Consider the following 20,580-nt stretch of genomic DNA (forward strand, 5'->3'; position numbering starts at 1 on the left):
ATCAGCCATGGCTGCAGCGGCGGCGCCGGGCGGGGCGGGAGCCGTGCCAGTGTCCGGAGTGCCAAGATTGGGAGTCGAGACCGTGAAAGGTCAGGCATTTGACGTGGGACCACGTTATACGGACCTGCAGTACATCGGCGAGGGGGCATATGGCATGGTCTGGTAAGTGAGCGCGAGCCCTGCAGATTGGCCCTGAACGGGAACCATACCTGGCCGAAACGTCCCAAGAGTTATCTGGCGTGCCTCTTCCCTCAAACTGGCTTCGCGCGGCCACCGTACCCACCTTTAAAAGCTTCCGCCATGTTATTTGTTAGTTACCGAAGTCCTGCAAGGCTGCACGTTATTTTACTTGAAGCGCGGCTTGCTTCCCCTCCGCGCTCGCGCCCCCCCCCAAACTCCTTTAAGGGTCCCTGCCCCGCCGGGTCTTTTCCTTCTGCACCCGGCACCTGGCGACTTCGGACCCGTTCCGTTGCAAGGGCGCGTTGCAGCGGCCGTATGTCAAACCTGGCTTCTGAAACCCCAAAGAGTCGCTGTCGCAGCCAGCGGCCCTGCCAAGTCATTGTATTCCAAGCGCCTCCCCGAAAGCCTTCTTCGCTGTTATCGTCCTGTGCCAACATTGTGAAAGGCTTAGGGTGCCTTAAAGCTGGGAGTTGCTTTATTACCAGTAAACTGGTGTACTTTTTGTACTTGTCGGTTGTCGAGATAACAAAACAAAAAAACCGCGAAGATTAACACTTTCCTTCTGTCTGTGGGCGCAGCAGGTTCAGTAAAACAGCCTGATGACGAAATTTATTTAGTTCCATAAATCACATTGGGGAGGGGGGGCAGAGCATTTCTCTGAAGTGTTGGCAAGCCTGTATCTCTCCATCCAACCTTTATGCGTTATAGTTATAGCAGCCCTCCCATCCAGGTGTCAACTTCACCCGGCGCCTGGCCTGTTTAGATCAGTATCCCTTCAGGGCACCTATATCTTCACCACCTATGCTAAGTGTCATATAGCTCCTAATTGATCTAATTATAATACATGCTGGCTTCTTTGCTCTATCCAGCCTTTGGTTTACATTAAAGCGAAGGCTGTCTTAAGCAGGACTGTTGCTACAATGATTCTCAAGATATTTATTGAGAATTATTTTATTCCAAACAGCCATTCATTTAATGACTAGGGTTTAGTATTAGACTTTCCATGTTCTGTAATTCTCCATTTTTTTTTAATTGCTCGTAATCTGATCTGTTTAGATTTGGAACCAATATACTTTTCAGTGCAAGACATGTATATCCCCAAGTTTTTCTGTTGTAGAATGTGTATTTGATGTCAAGCAACCCAGTTTTCTGGATTTGCAAAACCTATCTGCTGTTGAGATCTCAGAGGTTTCACTTCTGTTCGGTAGCCTTGGCAACAGTCAGCTCTTTCTCAGATTATAATAGTTGTTGTCCCACATTGGTATAATGTGTTATTAGTGTTTTCTCGTTCCTTCCTTTGCTCTTTTGTTGAAGTCCAAAATTAAAATAAACATTAAAGCTTTCTGGTGGTTCATCTTTTGCATAGAATGTTTCTTCTTGTTGTAAATTTCTAGAGTGATCCTTTCCTGTTGGAGTGTGAAATGATTTATCAGTTTTGATAGTAAACAATTGTAGAGTCATTGTCTCAGACGGGCAGCTGTAGAAATGAAGTAAAAATAAATAAAAAATATACTGAGGATTCCAGTATGCATTTGCATTTGTTTCTTTACAGCTCATCATATGATCATGTCAACAAGATCCGAGCTGCAATCAAAAAGATCAGTCCTTTTGAGCACCAGACATACTGCCAACGCACACTGCGAGAGATCAAGATACTCCTGCGCTTCAAACATGAAAATGTCATTGGCATTAATGACATTCTTCGTGCACCTACCATTGATCAGATGCGTGATGTGTATCCTTGCAGACCAGTCTTGTGTCTTTTCATGTGTAGAAGGAATCTGTTTGGAGAAAGGTGTATGCATAGAGAAAATGTTCTATTATCTATTCAATCTTATTCTGGTCCATTTTTAATGAAATGCACTGCTTAGAAGCTTTAGCTCATTCTGAATATAATGATGTAAAATAGGGTATGATTATGCCAGAAACTGGGCTGGCTTCCATTTGCCTCCTGGCATGGCTCCAGGTGTTGCTTTCTTAATAATTGGACTTATGAAACAGTTGTCTCTTCTTCTCCTATGTCCTCTAAAATTAAGAATGCTTCTTCAGTCACATCCCTTTGTTTGTTTTTATACAGCAGCTGGTAAAGTGATGATGATGTACTTTACACAAGAGATGAATTGAATCTGGTGTGAATCTGGCTTCAGTTATGGCTCTTTCTGGCTTGAGCTATTAAAAGCAAACTCAATTTGTGGCTACTATTGTCATTTATTTGATCACTTCTGTAGATGTTTCCTTCTATATTATTTGCAGGAAGTTACTTTCCTTGACAGCTTCCCTTCCTTCCCCTTTCCTGGTGGAGAGGGGTATTGCTTGTCTTTTTTTCAGATATATAGTTCAGGATTTGATGGAGACAGATCTCTATAAGCTTCTGAAGACCCAGCAGCTCAGCAATGACCATATTTGCTACTTTCTCTATCAGATTCTCCGAGGGCTGAAATATATTCACTCTGCCAATGTGCTTCACCGGGATTTGAAGCCAAGCAATCTTCTCATCAACACCACTTGTGACCTGAAGGTGGCATTCTAAATCTTTTGCTAAGCCTTCTGCACCTGGCAACAATCTCTTCCCGCTTCATTCTGCAGGGCAATTAATTCTCCATTTAGTTGAGGATTGCCACTCCATGGTTCTCTTTCTTCTTACAGATCTGTGATTTTGGCTTAGCCCGAATTGCTGATCCAGACCACGATCACACAGGATTCTTAACAGAGTATGTTGCCACTCGCTGGTATCGAGCTCCTGAAATCATGCTTAATTCCAAGGTAAATTAAGCAGAATAAATAGAATACATTAGCCAGAACACCCAAAAGGCCTCCAATTTAGTTGAGTGTAAGGTTTCCCAGCTTCTCAAAAAAAAAAAAAAAAAGTAATGCCTTGCACCTGCCATAAAAACAACATGATTAAATTGTAACACAATTCCAAAGCCCAGATCAGCCTAGAAATGGATATTTATAAAGTTTCAATGCAAAGCAGAACCACAGTATCACAATTGTTATATTATCTTTCACTTACTTTTACAAATTACCATAGCAGTTCTAGCATAACTAACCCACACAGAGGCCTAACTGAAGGATGCTAATGTGAGGAAAACTGTTGCATGGGCTAGGCTGGAGAAACTTAAGTTTTCTTGAAAATGTTTGCTGGGTCCACAGTTTAAGATTAAACTGAAAAGTTTATTTGCTAGGAAGGAAACACATCCACATCAATAAAATTATGAGTGTGCATGGTTTAACAGCAGCTGAGAGCAGAAATCCTTAACTTCTATTTCTGTGTCTTCTCCCCCTTCCCAGGGCTACACTAAGTCCATCGATATATGGTCAGTGGGCTGCATCTTGGCCGAGATGCTGTCAAATCGACCTATCTTTCCTGGCAAGCACTACCTGGACCAGTTAAACCACATCCTGGGTAAGAGGGAAGGTGTCTGAACAAAGGCTTTGACAGGGTGGCCTAGTAAAAGTCTTGTTCTGAACAGTTCTTGAATCGGTAACTGATTCTATCTTTCTCCTGCTCATAAGGCCTCCCCATTATAAGTTTAATGCCCGTTTCTCATCTAGGGCTTGTAGTTACATAGATGTGCAATGGCTCTCTCTCCACCCATCTCTGCAGGTATTTTGGGTTCCCCGTCTCAGGATGACCTGAACTGCATCATCAACACGAAGGCTCGCAATTATCTCCAGTCATTGCCTCAAAAGCCCAAAGTTCCTTGGGCTAAACTGTTCCCAAAGGCTGATTCCAAAGGTAAGGGAAAACAACACACGTGGGACAATATAGGCAGAATTGCCCTACGTTTCACTTTCTGTCTCCTTTCATTTAGGCTAGAGGTTGGGAATTACAGTCTAAATGGCTGGCTCAGGAATTGAAGTCCAAAAGTCATTAAAGGCCATAGTTCCCCAGCCCTTTTAGTTAAGCTCTTAGGGTTCCAATAAGGATTAGCAAGAAAAAAAAATATTCTGTCATTTAAACAATCTGCATTCTCTGTAACTCAGCACAGGAGGACTAACTTCCTTTCTCTTCAGTTGTACCTCACAATTTGAAAATACACATTTAGATCAGCCTTCTTCAATAAAATAACAACAAAATATGTAAGCTACAGTCAACAACATTCCCAGCTTTCAGTGGAAGATACATGCTGAAGAGGGGAGAGATAGATATGCAAACAATATATTATACTAATTCAAAAAGCTTTTAAACGTTCTTTCGTGTGACATTGATGTGCAGTTTTTCAAATACAGCTGGTTCCCAGAGCAGCTTAATCTGTAACAGAAGCAGGCAATTTTTTGTGGTTAAAGGATGCAAGGTATGAAGTGATGGTGAAGTAATATTACTGGAAGTGGGCCAAAAGTTTGGTTCCTTTTTGTGGACAAAATGTTGCATTAAGCTTCAGAGATCAATGGTTTTACTTTGGCGAAAGAAGAGAACTCCAGACTAGGAGTGCCCTGAAGTACAACCTTATTTACATTATACTATTATATGATACATAGTAATATTATATATTGGAAAGTATGTTTTTTATTTCTTTATTAAACTTTTATGCTTTCCATCTTGCCTAGATATGACTCAACGTGACTTAGAATCATAAAAACATGATAAAACATTAAAATGTTTAAACACTAAAAACATTAATTAAAACACTAAATATTAACATTATAATTGATTTAAAATAGATAAGATAGGAAAGAAGGGAGCACAATGCACAAGGGGAGGAGGTGGTATCTTAGTCCATTAACCACCTCCAGAATGACAGACAAATAAACAAACACGCACACCTTACCCCAAGTTAGGTATGTAAAGCTTCAATAAAGTGTATAGAAACTTATTTCCATGTGATCTACCCAATTTCTATTGCTCAATTCTGTGTTTCTTCTCTAAAATTACCTCTTTCCATCAATCATCAGTTTTCAAAGCCCCTCTATCTTTTATTGAGAGCCGAGGTGGCGCAGTGGTTAAATGCAGCACTGCAGGCTACTGCTAGATCAGCAGTTCAGCGGTTCAAATGTCACCGGCTCAGGGTTGACTCAGCCTTCCATCCTTCCGAGGTGGGTAAAATGAGGACCCAGATTGTTGGGGGCAATATGCTGACTCTCTGTAAACCGCTTAGAGAGGGCTGAAAGCCCTATGAAGCGGTATATAAGTCTACTGCTATTGCTATTGTCTGTCCCGGCCATCATCTGTTAATCTAGCTTTTATGTACATGTCTTTCTCAGGCAAACATCAGGCAGCTCTGTTAGTACAAAATGGTAAACTTTGGTATAAAGATCCTGCTAAACTTATTTATTTCATAAATAAGACAACATAAAAAGACTTAAGGATCTGAACAGAATAACCAGGAAAGTTAACTTTAACTTCTATTAAAGATATTGTTCATGTGAACTCAGGCTGCAGTAGTAATGAAAAACTTCAAAAAATTAAAAAAAATTAAAAGAGGAAACTATAGTATTTTCCGCAGATAAGAATATTATTATCTAGGCTTACACTATCTTTTGGATTGTCTAATTTCAAAAATTGAATTGGCAGCTGGAGAAGACAACAAAATTGGTTAAGGGTGAGGGGACTAGGAAAAGCATTGGAGTTCTTGAGGAAGAAAAGTGAACTGATGAAGTAAAGTGAATTGGTTTTTTTGCCTACAGATAGTAGATTAAATTGTCAACAAAGATTTTGAATAAAGAAATGGAAGTTCTGTTTCATATAAAATTATAATTTATATGAGATTCCTGGGCACATAAGAAGAGATGAGAAGTATTGGTCAGTAACATCAATCATTCCGAAAGCAAATAGAACATAATTTATAGTAATTGTATTAACTATGTTTCTTCTCATAGGGGTGCCAACTGTTTAAATCAGTGTTTTTTTCAGTCTTGGCCTCTTTAAGATGCCTGGATTTCAACTCCCAGCATGTTGGCTGGAGAATTCTGCACTTGAAGTCCACACATTTTAGGTTGCCAAGTTTGAAAAAGACTGTCATCCACTTTGGAGGCACTCTGCTTTTGTTTTGTGAGAGAGTTGTGGGCTTTAGAGAGGATCCCAGATCTCAATCAGCAAGGCTTTTCTTATGGGGAGGATGAGCCCACAGACTCAGCCTTCGGATTCCATCTGCTTGCTCTGAGACAAAATACCTCAGAAATCAGACAAATGTTTCCTGCATTACTCTCTGCTACCACTGGGGGATGCATTGCACCTGTCCCTGTAATAAGCAAAATTGAGTGTTCTTGTTGCCACTTGTGGTCCGGCAATTGATCCTCCATCATTTCTTTCTTTTCTTACTTTTTATCCCTTTCAGCTCTGGACCTGCTGGATAAAATGTTGACCTTTAACCCCAATAAGCGTATCACAGTGGAGGAGTCTTTGGCACACCCTTACCTCGAGCAGTACTACGACCCTTCAGATGAGGTGCGGGTTCTTTTTGTTGAAGGGAGGAGGGGGTGTCTTTTAAAAGGACGACTGGAGAAGGGCTCAGAAATTGACATCATGGCCTTAACATAGCTGGGAAGCAGAATTTCTACATTCTGTTGTTTCTCCCTCTCCCTCTCCCTCTCTCCCCCTCCCTCCCTCCCTCCCTCCCTTTACCCCACACTAGCCAGTTGCTGAGGAACCGTTCAGGTTTGACATGGAGCTGGATGACTTGCCCAAAGAGAAGCTGAAAGAACTGATATTTGAAGAAACTGCACGATTCCAGCCTGCCTATCAAGGGCCCTGAGAGCCTGTTTAGGCCAGTGGCAGGTATAACTGTTCATCTTCAAGAGTGGCTAATTTAGCCTCAGGAAAATCTTTCAATCCAGGGATGTAATGTATCAATCTCATTCCCTAATCATGGCATTACTTGTAAATCTGAGGGGAGGGGGGGTTCTTAAGTAAGGCACTATTCCCAGAGCCCTCTGCCTTGGAAGAATTAATTTAGAATAGAATAGAATAGAATAGAATAGAACAACAGAGATGGAAGGGAGCTTGGAGGTCTTCTAGTCCAACCCCCTGCTCAGGCAGGAAACCCTATAGTATTTCAAAGAAATGGTTATCCAATCTCTTCTTTAAAACTTCCAGTGCTGAAGCATTCACAATTTCTGGAGGCAACTCATTCCATTGATTAATTGTTCTAACTGTCAGGAAATTTCTTAGTTTAGTTTGATTCTCTCCTTGATTAGTTTCCATCCATTGCCAATTTCATTCTTGAACAACTGGATTAAACAGCAGCCCTTGCAAAAAGATCAGCAGATGCTTTGGTTATCCCCCTGGGTTTATTTATTTGATAAATGTATATGCTGTCCCATGTTTCTCTCTGGTGATTCCAGGTGGCTTACAACAAATAAAAACAATATAAAACATAAATAATATTAAAAATGATTGGATATTAATATTAAAATAAATAAAGATGGCTAAGGAAGAGAGCAAAATACAAACAGGGAAGAGGTGAAATCTTCTCTCTGTCCACTATCCACCTTCAGTCAGGGGTCCAGGCCAATCTATAGGACCAAGCTTTAAGGCCCTCCTGGAAGGCTAAAATGGTGGGGACTGATCTCACCTCAAAGAGTTTGATATTTCAGGGGGTGTAAAGCCACAGCTCTTCTCCCAGATTGATAATCCTTCGTAGCAAGAGAAAAGAGACACTTACGACAAGTCTGTGTTTTGTAACGTATTAGTATTCAGCGACTACATGTGGCTACATCTTAAATGTACAAAATAGAGCTGTGGTCAAGACCTCCCAGGTACCAGCTGGTCAATCTTCATGGGATCCCTTCTTCTTTCAGGTCGCTGCTTCACCAGGAGATGATTTGGGATTGTACCCAGCTCCCCCTTTGGAATGTTGAGGGGAGCACAGGATTCAGGGGTACCAACTCCAGGGTGCCCCTGTAGACTTGCTGTACAACTACGCTTTGCTACGTGGCTGTGAACCCTGGTAACCCATCTCTGGACCCCCGTAATGTGATGTGTTGGGGTGAGACCCTGGTGCCCAGGTTGGGGAAGGGGGAGGACTACTCCCTCCCTATCGGAGGGAAAAGAAAACAGTCTCCCCTGCCTTTTCAAAGCAACGAAAGGGGTGTCGTCTCCTTTTTTGGCATTTTACTTCTCTTTGTTAATGAATTAATAAACTAATCCTATTTTAGCAGGGCCATTTTCTGATCCCTTGGGCATTATTAGCAAGGGCAAATGAAATCAGATCCTGGTTCCTGGACATACACTTTGTATCTTTCTTCTGTAATCCTCTGAACCCCACTACATTTTGAAAACTGGGAGCAGAACCTTAAACTTTCTGATGCCCAGCTTTTCTGCAACACTCCTTAAATAAGAATCCAGAAGCCTTGATTCCTTCCTGCACAAATGTCTGTGCTTGGTGTTTATCAACTGATTTATGCCACTTTTGAAACACCTGAAATGTACATCCGATCTTGGTGGTCATTTTAAGGAACTTCTGAAAGGCAGTGCAAGGAAAGATCCTGTGATGATGAAAAAAGTGTCTGGTTTGAGAGCGACAAAATACCTTTCCCTCCACCTCTCACCGTTATGTAAGAAACTGTGCAGATGAAAAGGAAGTCCTTACATTTCTTCTGCTTCCTCAACCCAGAGACTGTAAGATTTTTGGTTGTCTGCCTTCCTTCTCCGCCCTTGCATTTAATAAATTGGGTGAGTGTGTGTGTGTGTATGTGTAAACTGCTGCATACCTTGAGAAATCAGTTGGCCTCTGCAATGGCATAGCACTTTGTCTTCTTGCTGCTACGAACTAACATGGCTGCCCTCCATTCCTTTCTCAATATTTTTAAATGCCAATTTTTAACTCCCGCTCTTCGTCATGCGAAGCAAAGTCCCTCAAGGAGTGGAAACTTACAGTTTTGGGCAAGTATGAATTGGGAAGTGGGAAAAATCACCAACCACAGTTCTGCTTTCTAAAGGGATAGTCCTGCTGCCCTGAAATCACCAGACTGTGCCAGGTAGAAGGGAGGTTTTTTTTGGAGAAATACAGGGGGTTGTTTGGGTGTCCACTGTCATGAGTGGAAATGAACCGCTCCCCCCCTTGAAAGTTAGCCTTTGCCGGAAAACTGCTGCTCAGATGGCCCCATCTCCCCCCTCCCTTCCACGTGTGCCATTTTTCAGTACCAGTTGTTTTTTCCTGAACTTCCAGTTCTCAAAGATAAGAAATGCTCTAAGCAGAACAATGGAATTTGGGATGTGTTTGTTTGTTTGTTTGTTTGTTTCCTTAACCTTCCATTTGAATGAAGGAGAAGCTTCTGTGTTCAGACAGCATTGCCTGCTTGTCCTAGCTGTGATGATATGCAGTGAGCTTTCTTCCTAGGGTGTGTTGCCATTTGAAGGAACTTGCATTAAAGGGAATTAATGCTTCTCCATCCCTTCCTGCTTTGGATTGTATAAAGACCCTAAAATAAATCATTCCTTTATTCCTTCAGCAGCTGTTATGTCTTAATTTGGGGATTGGGTGAATGGATTGTTAAATTAGAGACCTTTTTAATTTACAAGGTCAGTGTCCTGAGCAGACGTCATATTTCAGAGATCAGGGTGAATACAGGTAGTCCTTGACTTATGACTACAGTTGATCCCAAAATTTCCATTGCTAAGCAAGAAGATGGTTAAGTGAGTTTTCCCCCATTTTACCACCTTTCTTGCCGCAGTTGTTAAGTGAACCACTGCAGTTGTTATGTTAGTAACACGGCTGTTAAGTGAATCTGGCTTCCCCATTGACTTTGCTTGTCAGAAGGTCGCAAAAGGGGGTCACATGTCTCTGGGACCTGCAACCGTCATAAATATATGCCAATTGCCAAGCATCCAAATTTTGATCACGTGACCATGGGGATGCTGCAACTGTCAGAAGAGTGAAAAATAGTCATAAATTCCTTTTTTTCAGTGCTGTGTAACTTTGGTTACTAAGCAAAAAGTTGTAAGTCCAGGACTACTTATACAAAGAAGGTGCTATAGATAAATTCGGGGCAATGGAAGCAAACCTCAGAAGAATGTAGTCAACCTGTATTTTTAAAATCAACTTTGCATTTCCCTCAGAGACAAAATGGAACATCATACCTAACCATGATGTTGCCAGAGTAACAGAACAAGTATCACAGCATCACAGTGCATCCTTTGTATCACAGTGTGAATATCCTAGTTACCTCACTTGAGTGAGGTTTCCAGATAAAATACAAAGTAAGCACATTAAACAAGATACCTGGAGTAGGGCTATAAGTAAGAATTAAGAACTGGTCTGCCAGCTCAATGTGGTTCATAGAATAGGCATATCTGCGTATCAAATGGTTAAGACAAATGCTTAGGGAATGTACAGTGCCTTTGATGATTAACTGGGGTTCTTAATTACTGTTAAGAGGAAGGAAGCTGTTTGTACTGTAAGGGTTTCAAGACAGGATAAACTGGCAAAAACGAATAGTCAACAGTAAAGACCTTGTCTCCACTGTTTTTCAATTTGGATTCTGCAGAAGGTTGATAAACTTGTATTCCATGTGTGACTGAGGACTAGAAAACTTGTAAAAACTACTTCCTGCAATAAAAAAGCCATAATTGGTGTTAATTATGAAATTAAAACCAACTCCAAGAGGGCCACTAGATAGGAGCCAAAAAGGTACAGAAAATTCAGATTGGTTTATTTTTTTAGCCTAAACCTGGCCGCCCTATTCTACCATCACTGATGGAGTACTTTTATTCCAAATATTATCTTTACTTCAAGTATTATTTCAAGTATTATACTCACTACCTTGGTAAAAAGTGATATTTACTGGTGAAGTGATCTTTACTATTTGTCCATCACAGCTTCCTTGATCAAATGAAAGATTATTGAATTCCAAGGCCCCCAAAAATATTAGTACATTTCCAAAACATTGCATGCTGCCATATCCTTTGCACTTCAGCTATCTCCATAAGGCTCCTCCAACCCCCATCTGAAGACAGCAAAATATGAGACATTTTTCATGATATACAGAGATTTATGTTCTAGAGCCATGGCTCTAAAGTTCTGGAAAATACTTGAAACATTTTCACAGCTGAGAGTCCCTTAAAGATAACTATACAACAGGACATAAGCAACATATTCTTGTGCGAAAGCAATCAGACTCAAGTGATCTAAATAGTTTCCTTCATAAGCTGAGGAACAACAGCCAGTTCATGTAAATTAGGGTTTCCCAACTTTGGTTCCTTTAAGATGTTTGGACTTCAACTCCCAGAATTCCCCAGTCAGCCATGCTGATAGACCCACCCATATTGCAGTCCTCTGAGAAATGGATCTTAAATCATGGGGAGTATTTTATCCATAAAGAGACAATAATTAAGGTAGGAAAAACCCAGGCACTGGAAGGTGGTTTCCTTACCTTGGCTAGAATATTATGTTTATGGGATTATGGTTGCGGCTATTAATTTGTAGCTCATTATAATTTACTCAATAGTACTTAATGATGACATTCCATGCTTGTGCCTTCTGCTTCAAAATATACCTGGTCTATTTAGGGTGACAAAAGAGACTTCCTAATGTTGACATCAATGATAACAAAATAAATTGTATCTTTGCTTCCATTTTGTTACCAGCCTTCCTTATTACCATGCAGTTGAGATGTTTCCTTTATATATGCTTTTAAAAGAAACTCTGATGTCATAGGGTTAGGATAGAAAAAGCAACTACTGGCAGCCTTAATGGCTCTCCAAAGGATTCAATCAGAAACAGGTGTAGGTGAGCAAAAACCTCTTAGCCTGCCTCACTGAAATTAAACTTCTATGCTGCCAGACTTGGCAAATCTGGGCAGCACACAAGGTACCTACACAGACATACACATAAGTCAAGGCATTTATGAGTGCTTCACAATTTTTTTAAAAAAACTATACAGTTAGAAAGTTAGCATATTGTGGTAATAAAAGCCGTTGCCCATCTTTACGTGTCTGTGTGTTATTCCTTATAAAAGAAGCATTGAAGATTGCACATTGGCACAACATAATAAATAATGCAGTCCTTTCTGTTCTCTCTCTCTCTCTGTGTGTATGTGTGTGTTTTTTTGTGTATGTGTGTGTGTGTTTGGAGTCAGCCAGAGACTAGTGCCTGCTGTTTTCCTGGCAGCTTTTTCCAGAAAATTTCTGCTCCATTATATTATAAATAATATAGACCATCAGTCCTTTGTGTTCCTTCTGGAAACTTCTTTCCATTTTAGCTGAGAAAACATCTTATGAGATACATTAGAATTTATTTCCCAACAATTTGGGAGCTTCAGTATTCATTTTCTGCAGCCAGGAAAAAAAGTCATTTTCTCCATTAATATTAAAATTAAAATAGTGCATCATTTGAAGTGAACCTTTAAGGGCAGTCACCTCGCTATACTGAGTGGAGCAGGCCTGTAAACAGATTATGCAGCACAATAGAGGGAGCGTTTATTACTGTTGTTCCTCTAAACAATCAGAGGAAATAATGGCAGAATGTTTATTGTAGAACAGCTTGAGATTGTATGACTAACTTAAACTGCAACAAAAAGCAGGCATAAATCCAGAGAGAAAAATTCAGATGAAATGAGATTCAGTAGCAAGAATTTTCCAGAGGTGTGGAATTAACCCCGAGATGCTCCCTTAACCCCAGCAGGTAGGGAAAGAAGCTGAAAGAGGCAAAAATCATACAGATCTTCAAAACCAGCGTTCCTCCATCTTGGCAACTTGAAAATGTATGGACTTCAACTCCCAGAATTCCCCAAGCAGCTATGGTATGCTAGCTGGAGGATTATGGGAGTTGAAGTTCACACACTTTCAAGTTGTCAAAATGGAAGAACACTGTTCTAAATGCTGATGCTTTGTGAGAAATTCTTAGAAAAATTTGGTCAATGACTGCAACAATTAATAAACTGCAAAATATTTTTACTGTGTGGAAGATTGGCAGAAAGAAAAGGCGAGAGAGTTTTAGCTTCTTTTATCAGCCAGTCCAGGGTGTTTTTAGAACAGATGTCTATTTCTTTGCAGCCCACCTGTTGCACAGGCACGACAGAATACACATTTCTCATCCACAAACCTGTCTGGTTGGTTGGTTGTCATTAGCACACCAATACTTGAATGCATTACTCATTTGTAGAATGGTTATTGTGTCTTAAGAAAACGGAAGACAGTTAAGCGCTGATGTGATAATTTGGGAGTTTTGGGTGAATCATTTTCTTCTCTCTTGCCTGGGCTGGGCTGCAAAAAAGAGACTGCAGTGTGAAGTCCTACAACTTAGTGGCAAAGCACGTGTTAAGTGTGCAGAAGGTGCTAGGTTGGATTCAGAACACTTTTAGAGACAGCTTTTTTAAAAAGTCCTGTTTAACAACCACTGAAGTATGAGCCAATGGTGTGCTGCAGCTATCAAAAATAGTCAATGCAGACCTAGGCTGCATCAACAGAAGGATTAGTACCAAAATCACATGAAGTGATAATATAACTTTATACTGCACGGATGAAGCCACACTCGGAATACTACATCTAGTTCTGGTCATCAATACAAACATGATGTTGGAACACTAGAACAGGGGTATCAAACCCAATTTCATTGAGGGCCACATCAGGATTGTGTTTGACCTGGGTGGGCAGGATGGGCGTGGCTAGCTCAACATCACTCATGTTGGGGGCACCTGTGGCGGCCCAAACAGTCTGCCAACGAAAACGGGCTCTGGGCTCTTGTTCTGGTTGTGAAAGCCTCCTGCAACTCTCTGCCAGTGAAAATGGAGTGACTTGATAGAGGGTCCTCCTATTCTCCAAACCACTTAAGGGCAGCATAAGAAGTAATGGTTGGAAACTTATCAAAGAGAGATCTAACCTAGAATGAAGGAGAAATTATGGTACTTGATATTTTCCCCCCAATTTTTTTTATTTTCTATTCTCTTACATACCATTTTAAGTATATATTCACATACTTGTTATTCTTCTTTACATTTATCATTCTTATACAATTGTTATTCCATTTAATAGGTTATAATATACAGTTGGGGTTGCTTTATTTACCATCCCTTCTGCCTGTTGTAACACCACCTTATTTTCCTTTCCTTTTCTCCCTCCCTCCCTTTTCTATTTCCTTCCTTCTCTCCTTCCCCTGCCTTCTTCCCTTACCTCTCCCCTACTCCTACTCTTCCCCTTCCTATCATCTCTCTTTCTCTCCCTTCCACCCTCCTCTCCTTACCTCTTTCTTCTTCCCCCCCTCTTCCTCTCATTCTCTCCTCCTCTCTCCCTTTCTTTTTCTGTTGTTATAGGTGTCTCTTTCAAATCTCAGTTTATGTTTTCTTGGGATGGTCTTTCTGCAAACCCAGATATAATTTAGCATCATTTCTTATTCCCTTACCTTCGCTAATCTATTGTGAAAACCATCCTATATCAATCCCTTATTTTTCTGATTCTTGTTTTTGTTTTAGTTTCCCCCTTTCTGCTAAGAATATCTTTATATCTAATAATATTTTACATACTACTTATATTTGGATGTGTCAATGCTTCCATTGTTGAAAGCCACATTGGTATTTCTAAATAATAGAGTACTTGATATAGAGAACAATTGAGCAATAGAACAGCTGGCCTCCAGAAAAAGTGGGTGCTCTATTACTGGAGGATTTCAATAAGAAATTGGACAGCTATTTATCCAGAATGGTTTAGAGTCTCCTGCTTGAGCAAGAGGGTTGGACTAGAAGGCCACCAAGTTCCCTTCCAACTCTTTTTTTTCTAAATTCTAAAACCCTGAGAAATCATGACCACTCAGTTCTTTTTTATCAAAAGAATTTTATTAAGCTTCAAAAATAAGTACAAGTTCAAAATCACACAACATAAAAGGAAAAAGAGGAAGGGAAAACTGAAAAAGTGACATTAAAACCCCCACATCCAAAGTAATATTTTAAAAAGTTACTTCCAACTCTCTTCAATATAAAGTTATGGGATAAAATACACTTGTTTTAAGTTTAACGCAAAAAATACAAAACTAAGAATATAAAAGATATACAGTATATACCAAACAATCAAATAATAGTAATATACAATATCATAGCTCCAATATAAATAAAGCGTTATCCATTAAGATCAATCCATAAATAACATTTATCAGTAAATATTTCGGTTATCAAATGTGCACTTTACATTTAAACAAATACATAAAACCCTACACAAAATAATCTCCAATAGCATGCAGCACTTCTATAATCCAAACCTATCGAAGCATCAAATCCCAAAGCCAGAACTTCATTTTTATCAAGCAGTAAATCCAAAAATGATTTCCATATAGAAAGAAAAGCAGTCAGTTTATTATCTTTCATCAAAATGGTCCACTTTGCCCTCTCAGCCTGGTCCGTTAACATCACAAACCATTTTTTCATTGTTGGAATTCATATATCCTTCCACCTCTGTGCATATAGAAACCTAGCAGCTGATATGACACATATACGAACATTCAGTTCCAGCAGTACTGAGCCTCATAACCTCAATGTTTCTTTGGACAATTTCAGGGTGCAAAAAATATGGCTTGGGAAGGAACTGTGTTTCTTGCCAGCATCTCCAGAGCATTTGGCCTTTTTTAATCTTTTAAGGTTGTTTTTGTTTTGGGAAGGTGTTAAGAAGCAAAGCAGAAAGCCATTAATTTCACCTTTAAGCACCCCACCCACCTCCTCTGTCAAAAGGGAAATTACCCTGCCTACTTCAGGAGTGTTAGCTCTCAACTCTGAGGTAGCTGTTGAGCTGACAGAAACTGCCCTACTTTGTAGGCTGAATTATTGCAAAGGTAATTGGGGAGCCCTTGAAAATCTTCCTACATGATTATACAGCTGTGATGGTGAATCTATGGCACATGTGCCATAGGTGGCATGCAGAGCCCTCTCTGTGAGCAGCTGTCACCTTAGCTCACTTCTGCCGCATATGCTTGCACAGTTCCCACTGGCCACCTGGCTTTCAAGTCTCTACGGCGCATGCTTGGGGGGGCGCATGCGGGAGACATGCATGCATGTGCAGGGGGCCCAGGCACACTTGTGGGAGTTGCAGGTTGCACAGGGGGGCATGGTGCATGCAGGGGGTTCATACATGCATGTGGGGGAGCACAAGCAGGGGGGGTGGGTCCTGCCCGCATTGCATTATGGGTGTGTGCATGCGTGTGCATGCTGTCGTGTGCATGCCTATATGCTTTTGACACCTGGTACCAAAAATGTTAGTCATCACTGTTACAGAGTTTTGCACCTCTAAATACAACTTACAACAGTTTGTTTAGTAACTGTTCGAAATTACAACGGCACTGAAACAGCACTGGAGAAAAAAACCAAGTTATCACTGTTTTTCACACTACCATTGTAGAATTCCCATGGTTACATGATCAAAATTCAGACTCTTGGCAACTGACTCATATTTATGATGGTTGCAGCACCCGGGGGGTCAATGAAATCACTTTTTTGCAACCTTCTGAAACGCGAAGTCAGTGTGGAAGCCTGATTCACTTAACAGCCGTGTTACTAACTTAACCACTGCAATGATTCACTTAACACAAGTTCGTAAAATGGGGCAAAATTCACTTAAGAAATGTCTCACTTAGTAAAAGAAATCTTGGGTTGAATGAATAGTGGTCGTAAGTCAAGGACTAGTTGCATACAAGCTTGGCTTTTAGGTGGTAACACCAACAGGGTAAGTCAGATCTAACACTGAGCACCTTTATGCCTTTTATCTTATCCAAAATATTTAAAGGCACCAGTGAATGAGGGGGAGGGGAAGAATTGAGATTTTGATATTGAAAATATCAGTGAAAGAGCATCAAAAAAATATGCAGGAAATCCTTTATGTTTTTGAGATGTTCAATTTCATTCAAAGATCTTGGTTTGATAGCAGTGCTTATGAAAGCAAAGTAGCTACTACAGAAAATGCATGGCCAGATTGGGGGGGGGGGGGAGAGTCTTTATATATCAAAAAACTCAAGTTAAAAATATTCATTAATCACATCTGGAAGAAGAATGCCCCTTTCACCCTTAAATGTATGTCAGCTTTTATCAAACTATCTTCCTCTGGATGCATGGGGGGGGTGTAGACATACACTATGCACATTGCTGGTTATCCCCGTAATCAGGAAAATCCATGCAAAATCTTTGCAACTGATTGGTCCCCGCTTTCTTCCTAGGGCTGAGAAAAAGTGACTGGCCCAAGATCACCTAATTTGCTTCCATGCTTAAAATAGGATTAGAACTCGCCTCCTTATTCCTCCTCTCATGCAGTTAATCAAGCCTCTTGCATATGGACAAAACAATGACACCTATTTATTCCCAGCCAGTGCAGCTAAACTGAGAATTATGTGGTATAAATAAATGACTGTTATTATGTAAGTATTATTATGTTCTTCCTTCACTGCTATTACAGTTCTTAAAACATTAATTAGCCTGTGTAGCCATCAAAGAACCAAATCAAAATGGCATTAAAACCAATCTGCATTACAAATGTGATCTGGGGCTGAGAATTTCTCTTGTTGTAAAAGAGCTGTGATAGGAGCATAGGAACATAATCCTCTCTTGCCCAATCATTTGATTATCCAGAGAGTTGCTACTACTGATCAGTAAAGCATTCTTTAAACGAATCAGGGTATCTGTGAAGATTCTAAGTGAAACATTCATATCTAGTCTTTATTCAGTAGAACTCAAGATAACACAGGGTTGCTTCCCATTCTAAATTGCATAGCTTTTTCTCCTAGGAATAATAAAGGTAAAGGTCAGTGGCGGGTTGCCAATTTTTTTACTACCAGTTCAGGTACATGCGCAGAAGCGTCCCGGCCAATGGGTGGAGCCTCCTGCTGCCGCTACTACCAGTTCACCTGATCCGGGCTGAACCAGGAGCAACCCACCTCTGGTAAAAGTTTCTCCTGCCCAGTCGTGTCCTACTCTAGGCGTCATGCTTATCTTTGTTTCATAGCCAAAGGATCCTGCATTGTTGGAAGATGCTTCCATAATCATGGGGCCTGCATCAAAGTGGTACCTATTTATCTATTCACATTTGCATGCTTTCAAATGGGCAGGAGCTGGGAAGAGTAACAGGTGTCATGCTGTCACATGGTACTCGTGTCTCAAACCTGGGCTGTCAACTTTCCAGCTGACAAGCTCAGCATCTTTAAACACTGAGCCATCACGGCCCCTAAGAATAATAAAATGAACCAAATCAGAAATGGTGGCTTCATCTCCATATTCTTGTGGTAATAATGCATAAAGGCAAAACTGTTCAATGGGGGCAGTTCAAAGTGCTGGCTCAGCCACTAAGACAGATTATACAGCCACTAATTTAGGGAGATGCGATGACTTCCTTAGACACCAGCTCAGATGATGATGAGGAAGCAGCTCTAGGGACTTCACAGTGGGGCACGAAGGAGTGTCAGGAAGACTGACACCAGGAGAGGATGGCAAGAGGAAACGGAAAGGCCAGACACCTCGGAAGGGCTGTTGGAGGAATGACCGAATGAATGCCTGACTGAAGAGGAGAGAGAAGACATGCAGTTGCAGCTGGAGGCTCAGATGACCAGCCAGAAGCACAAGATGGAGAAGAGATGCTGTTGCATATGGTTAGCGGGGATGAGGAGGAATTGACTTCTCCACCAGATCCCAGGACACGTAGGGCCGAAAGGAGAGAGTTTAGGTGGAGGTCGGTGAGGCTATTTGCAAGGAGGCAGCTTCGCTCCTCCCAATAAGTTGCACTGGCTGGTGGCTACTTAGCTCGGCATGTGGAGCAAAGTGATGTTGGAGTCAACCATCTGTTCGTGCTGTGCATGTGGTTCCAACTCTGTGACTCCTGCTTTCGTGATTTCAGACCTTTGCCTTGTTTGCTGACCTTGTGATTAGACCTTGGATTTGGAACTTGTGTTTTGGAGTTGGACCTTGACTTTGATCATTGTACTTGACTTTGGACTATGCCTAGACTTCAGATGTGGATTTGTGGACGTCTGTCTTGCCCTTAGATTTTGTATTTGCCTTTAACTTTGTGCCTTAGTTGTACAAAATCGGACTTATTGGGACTTTATATTTCTTGTGAGTGGGATATGGGGACTAATTTTAGGGGCCTCCAGTGCCTCAATAAAGTATTTGAAACTCCTAGGGGTGTGGTGTGTGTGTGTGTGTGTGCGTGTGCATGCGTGTGCATGGACTGGAAGAGGACAGGTGTATGGTGTACATACATATAGTCCTTGACTTACAATCATTCATTTAGCAACTGTTTGAAATTACAAAGGCAGTGTGAAACCAGTTTTTGCATTTACAACCACTGCAGCATCCCCACAGCCACATGATCAAAATTTGGACCCTTGGCAACTGGCAAGTATTTATGATGGTTTCAGCATCCCAGGGCGTTATTTGCAAGCTTCTCAACTGGCTTTCAAAAAACAAAGTCAATGAGGAAACTAGATTCACTTAATTGCTACATGACAAATAAAGAGATTTACTAAACAACTGTGGCAAAAAAAGTTATAAAATCAGGCACAACTCACTTAAAAACCATCTTGCTTAGCAACAGAAATTTGGGTCCCAATTGCGGTCATAAGTCAAAGACAATCTATATTATTATTCTATCACACTGGGTTTTTTTTTTTTGGTCATTTTGAGGTAGCAATTACATTTAATATTCCTGCCTCTTATTTTCCTTTCAACAATACTTCTGTGAGATGGCAGCTGAGAGAGAGAGTGACTGGCCCAAGCTCACCCAGGAGGCTTTAATCTATAAAGCAGGACTAGAACTCACAGTCTCCTGGTTTATAGCTTGGTGCTTGAATCACTACACCCTCCATATACCTGTGTGGGTGCTAAAAAACAAGGAAGAGACTCCATTGCCAAGCAAAAAATATGTCAGAGTTGATTAATCTAGGATGCATAGTCTTTAATAGATTTGTAGATTTGTAAAAATGAGTTGGGGGAAGCACTTGGTAGTAATTAGTTTCAAAGGTAACAGAACAGAATTTCAATATGTAAAAAAAAGCCTTTTAGCATCAGATGCCACAAGTGCAATAAGAGTTATATATCAACATGCTTAAAGAAGAGTTAGAACAGTATTTTTCAACCTTGGAAACTTGAACATGAATGGACTTCAATTCCCAGAATTTCCCAGCCAGCATTGCTGGATATAACTTTTCTTTAATTACAGCAATTAATTTGGCAATTTTTACTAAGCCCATCAGTTTTTCCATCTCTTCAACCATTGTGGGTTGACTTGTATATTTCCATTTTTGAACATAAAGAATTATCGCTGCAGTCAGCATATATATTAATAGGTTTTTTTTTTCAAGTTTCTTGACCGGCAATCCTAAAAGATAAGTCTCTGGTTTCAATTTTATATTCATTTTTTAAAAATATTCCAAACTAAAATATAAATCTGACCCCAATATGTTTTTGCTTTATCACAAGTCCATCAAAGATAATTTTAAAAATTATTCTTTTTTGTTACGTTCCCAACATACTTTGGAAACATGTTTATACATCTTTGAC

At 40.5% G+C, this 20,580-nt stretch overlaps 1 protein-coding gene across 1 annotated transcript; it reads left to right on the top strand.

Moving 5' to 3' along the window:
• MAPK3 (mitogen-activated protein kinase 3) lies at positions 1-9,572 on the top strand. Its single transcript, XM_087713988.1, has 9 exons — positions 1-162; positions 1,733-1,915; positions 2,509-2,698; positions 2,827-2,943; positions 3,472-3,586; positions 3,788-3,919; positions 6,459-6,568; positions 6,756-6,898; positions 7,921-9,572. The coding sequence occupies exons 1-8, from the start codon at positions 8-10 to the stop codon at positions 6,873-6,875; spliced, it is 1,122 nt and encodes a 373-aa protein (XP_087570114.1). The 5' UTR covers positions 1-7; the 3' UTR covers positions 6,876-6,898; positions 7,921-9,572.
• The last annotated feature ends 11,008 nt before the right edge of the window (positions 9,573-20,580 follow it).

The sequence above is a fragment of the Thamnophis sirtalis genome, unplaced genomic scaffold, assembly GCF_051295495.1.
Source record: "Thamnophis sirtalis isolate CommonGarterSnake01/CBP01778 unplaced genomic scaffold, rThaSir2_p1.2 scaffold_4, whole genome shotgun sequence".
Lineage (NCBI taxonomy): Eukaryota > Metazoa > Chordata > Lepidosauria > Squamata > Natricidae > Thamnophis > Thamnophis sirtalis.

Bases quoted from the DNA above. Each gene is read 5' to 3' on its own strand.
- MAPK3 (XM_087713988.1), top strand. From the start codon at position 8: ATGGCTGCAGCGGCGGCGCCGGGCGGGGCGGGAGCCGTGCCAGTGTCC. The intron at 3,587-3,787 runs GTAAGAGGGAAG...CCATCTCTGCAG, and splicing joins CCAGTTAAACCACATCCTGG to GTATTTTGGGTTCCCCGTCT. The intron at 6,569-6,755 runs GTGCGGGTTCTT...ACCCCACACTAG, and splicing joins ACTACGACCCTTCAGATGAG to CCAGTTGCTGAGGAACCGTT.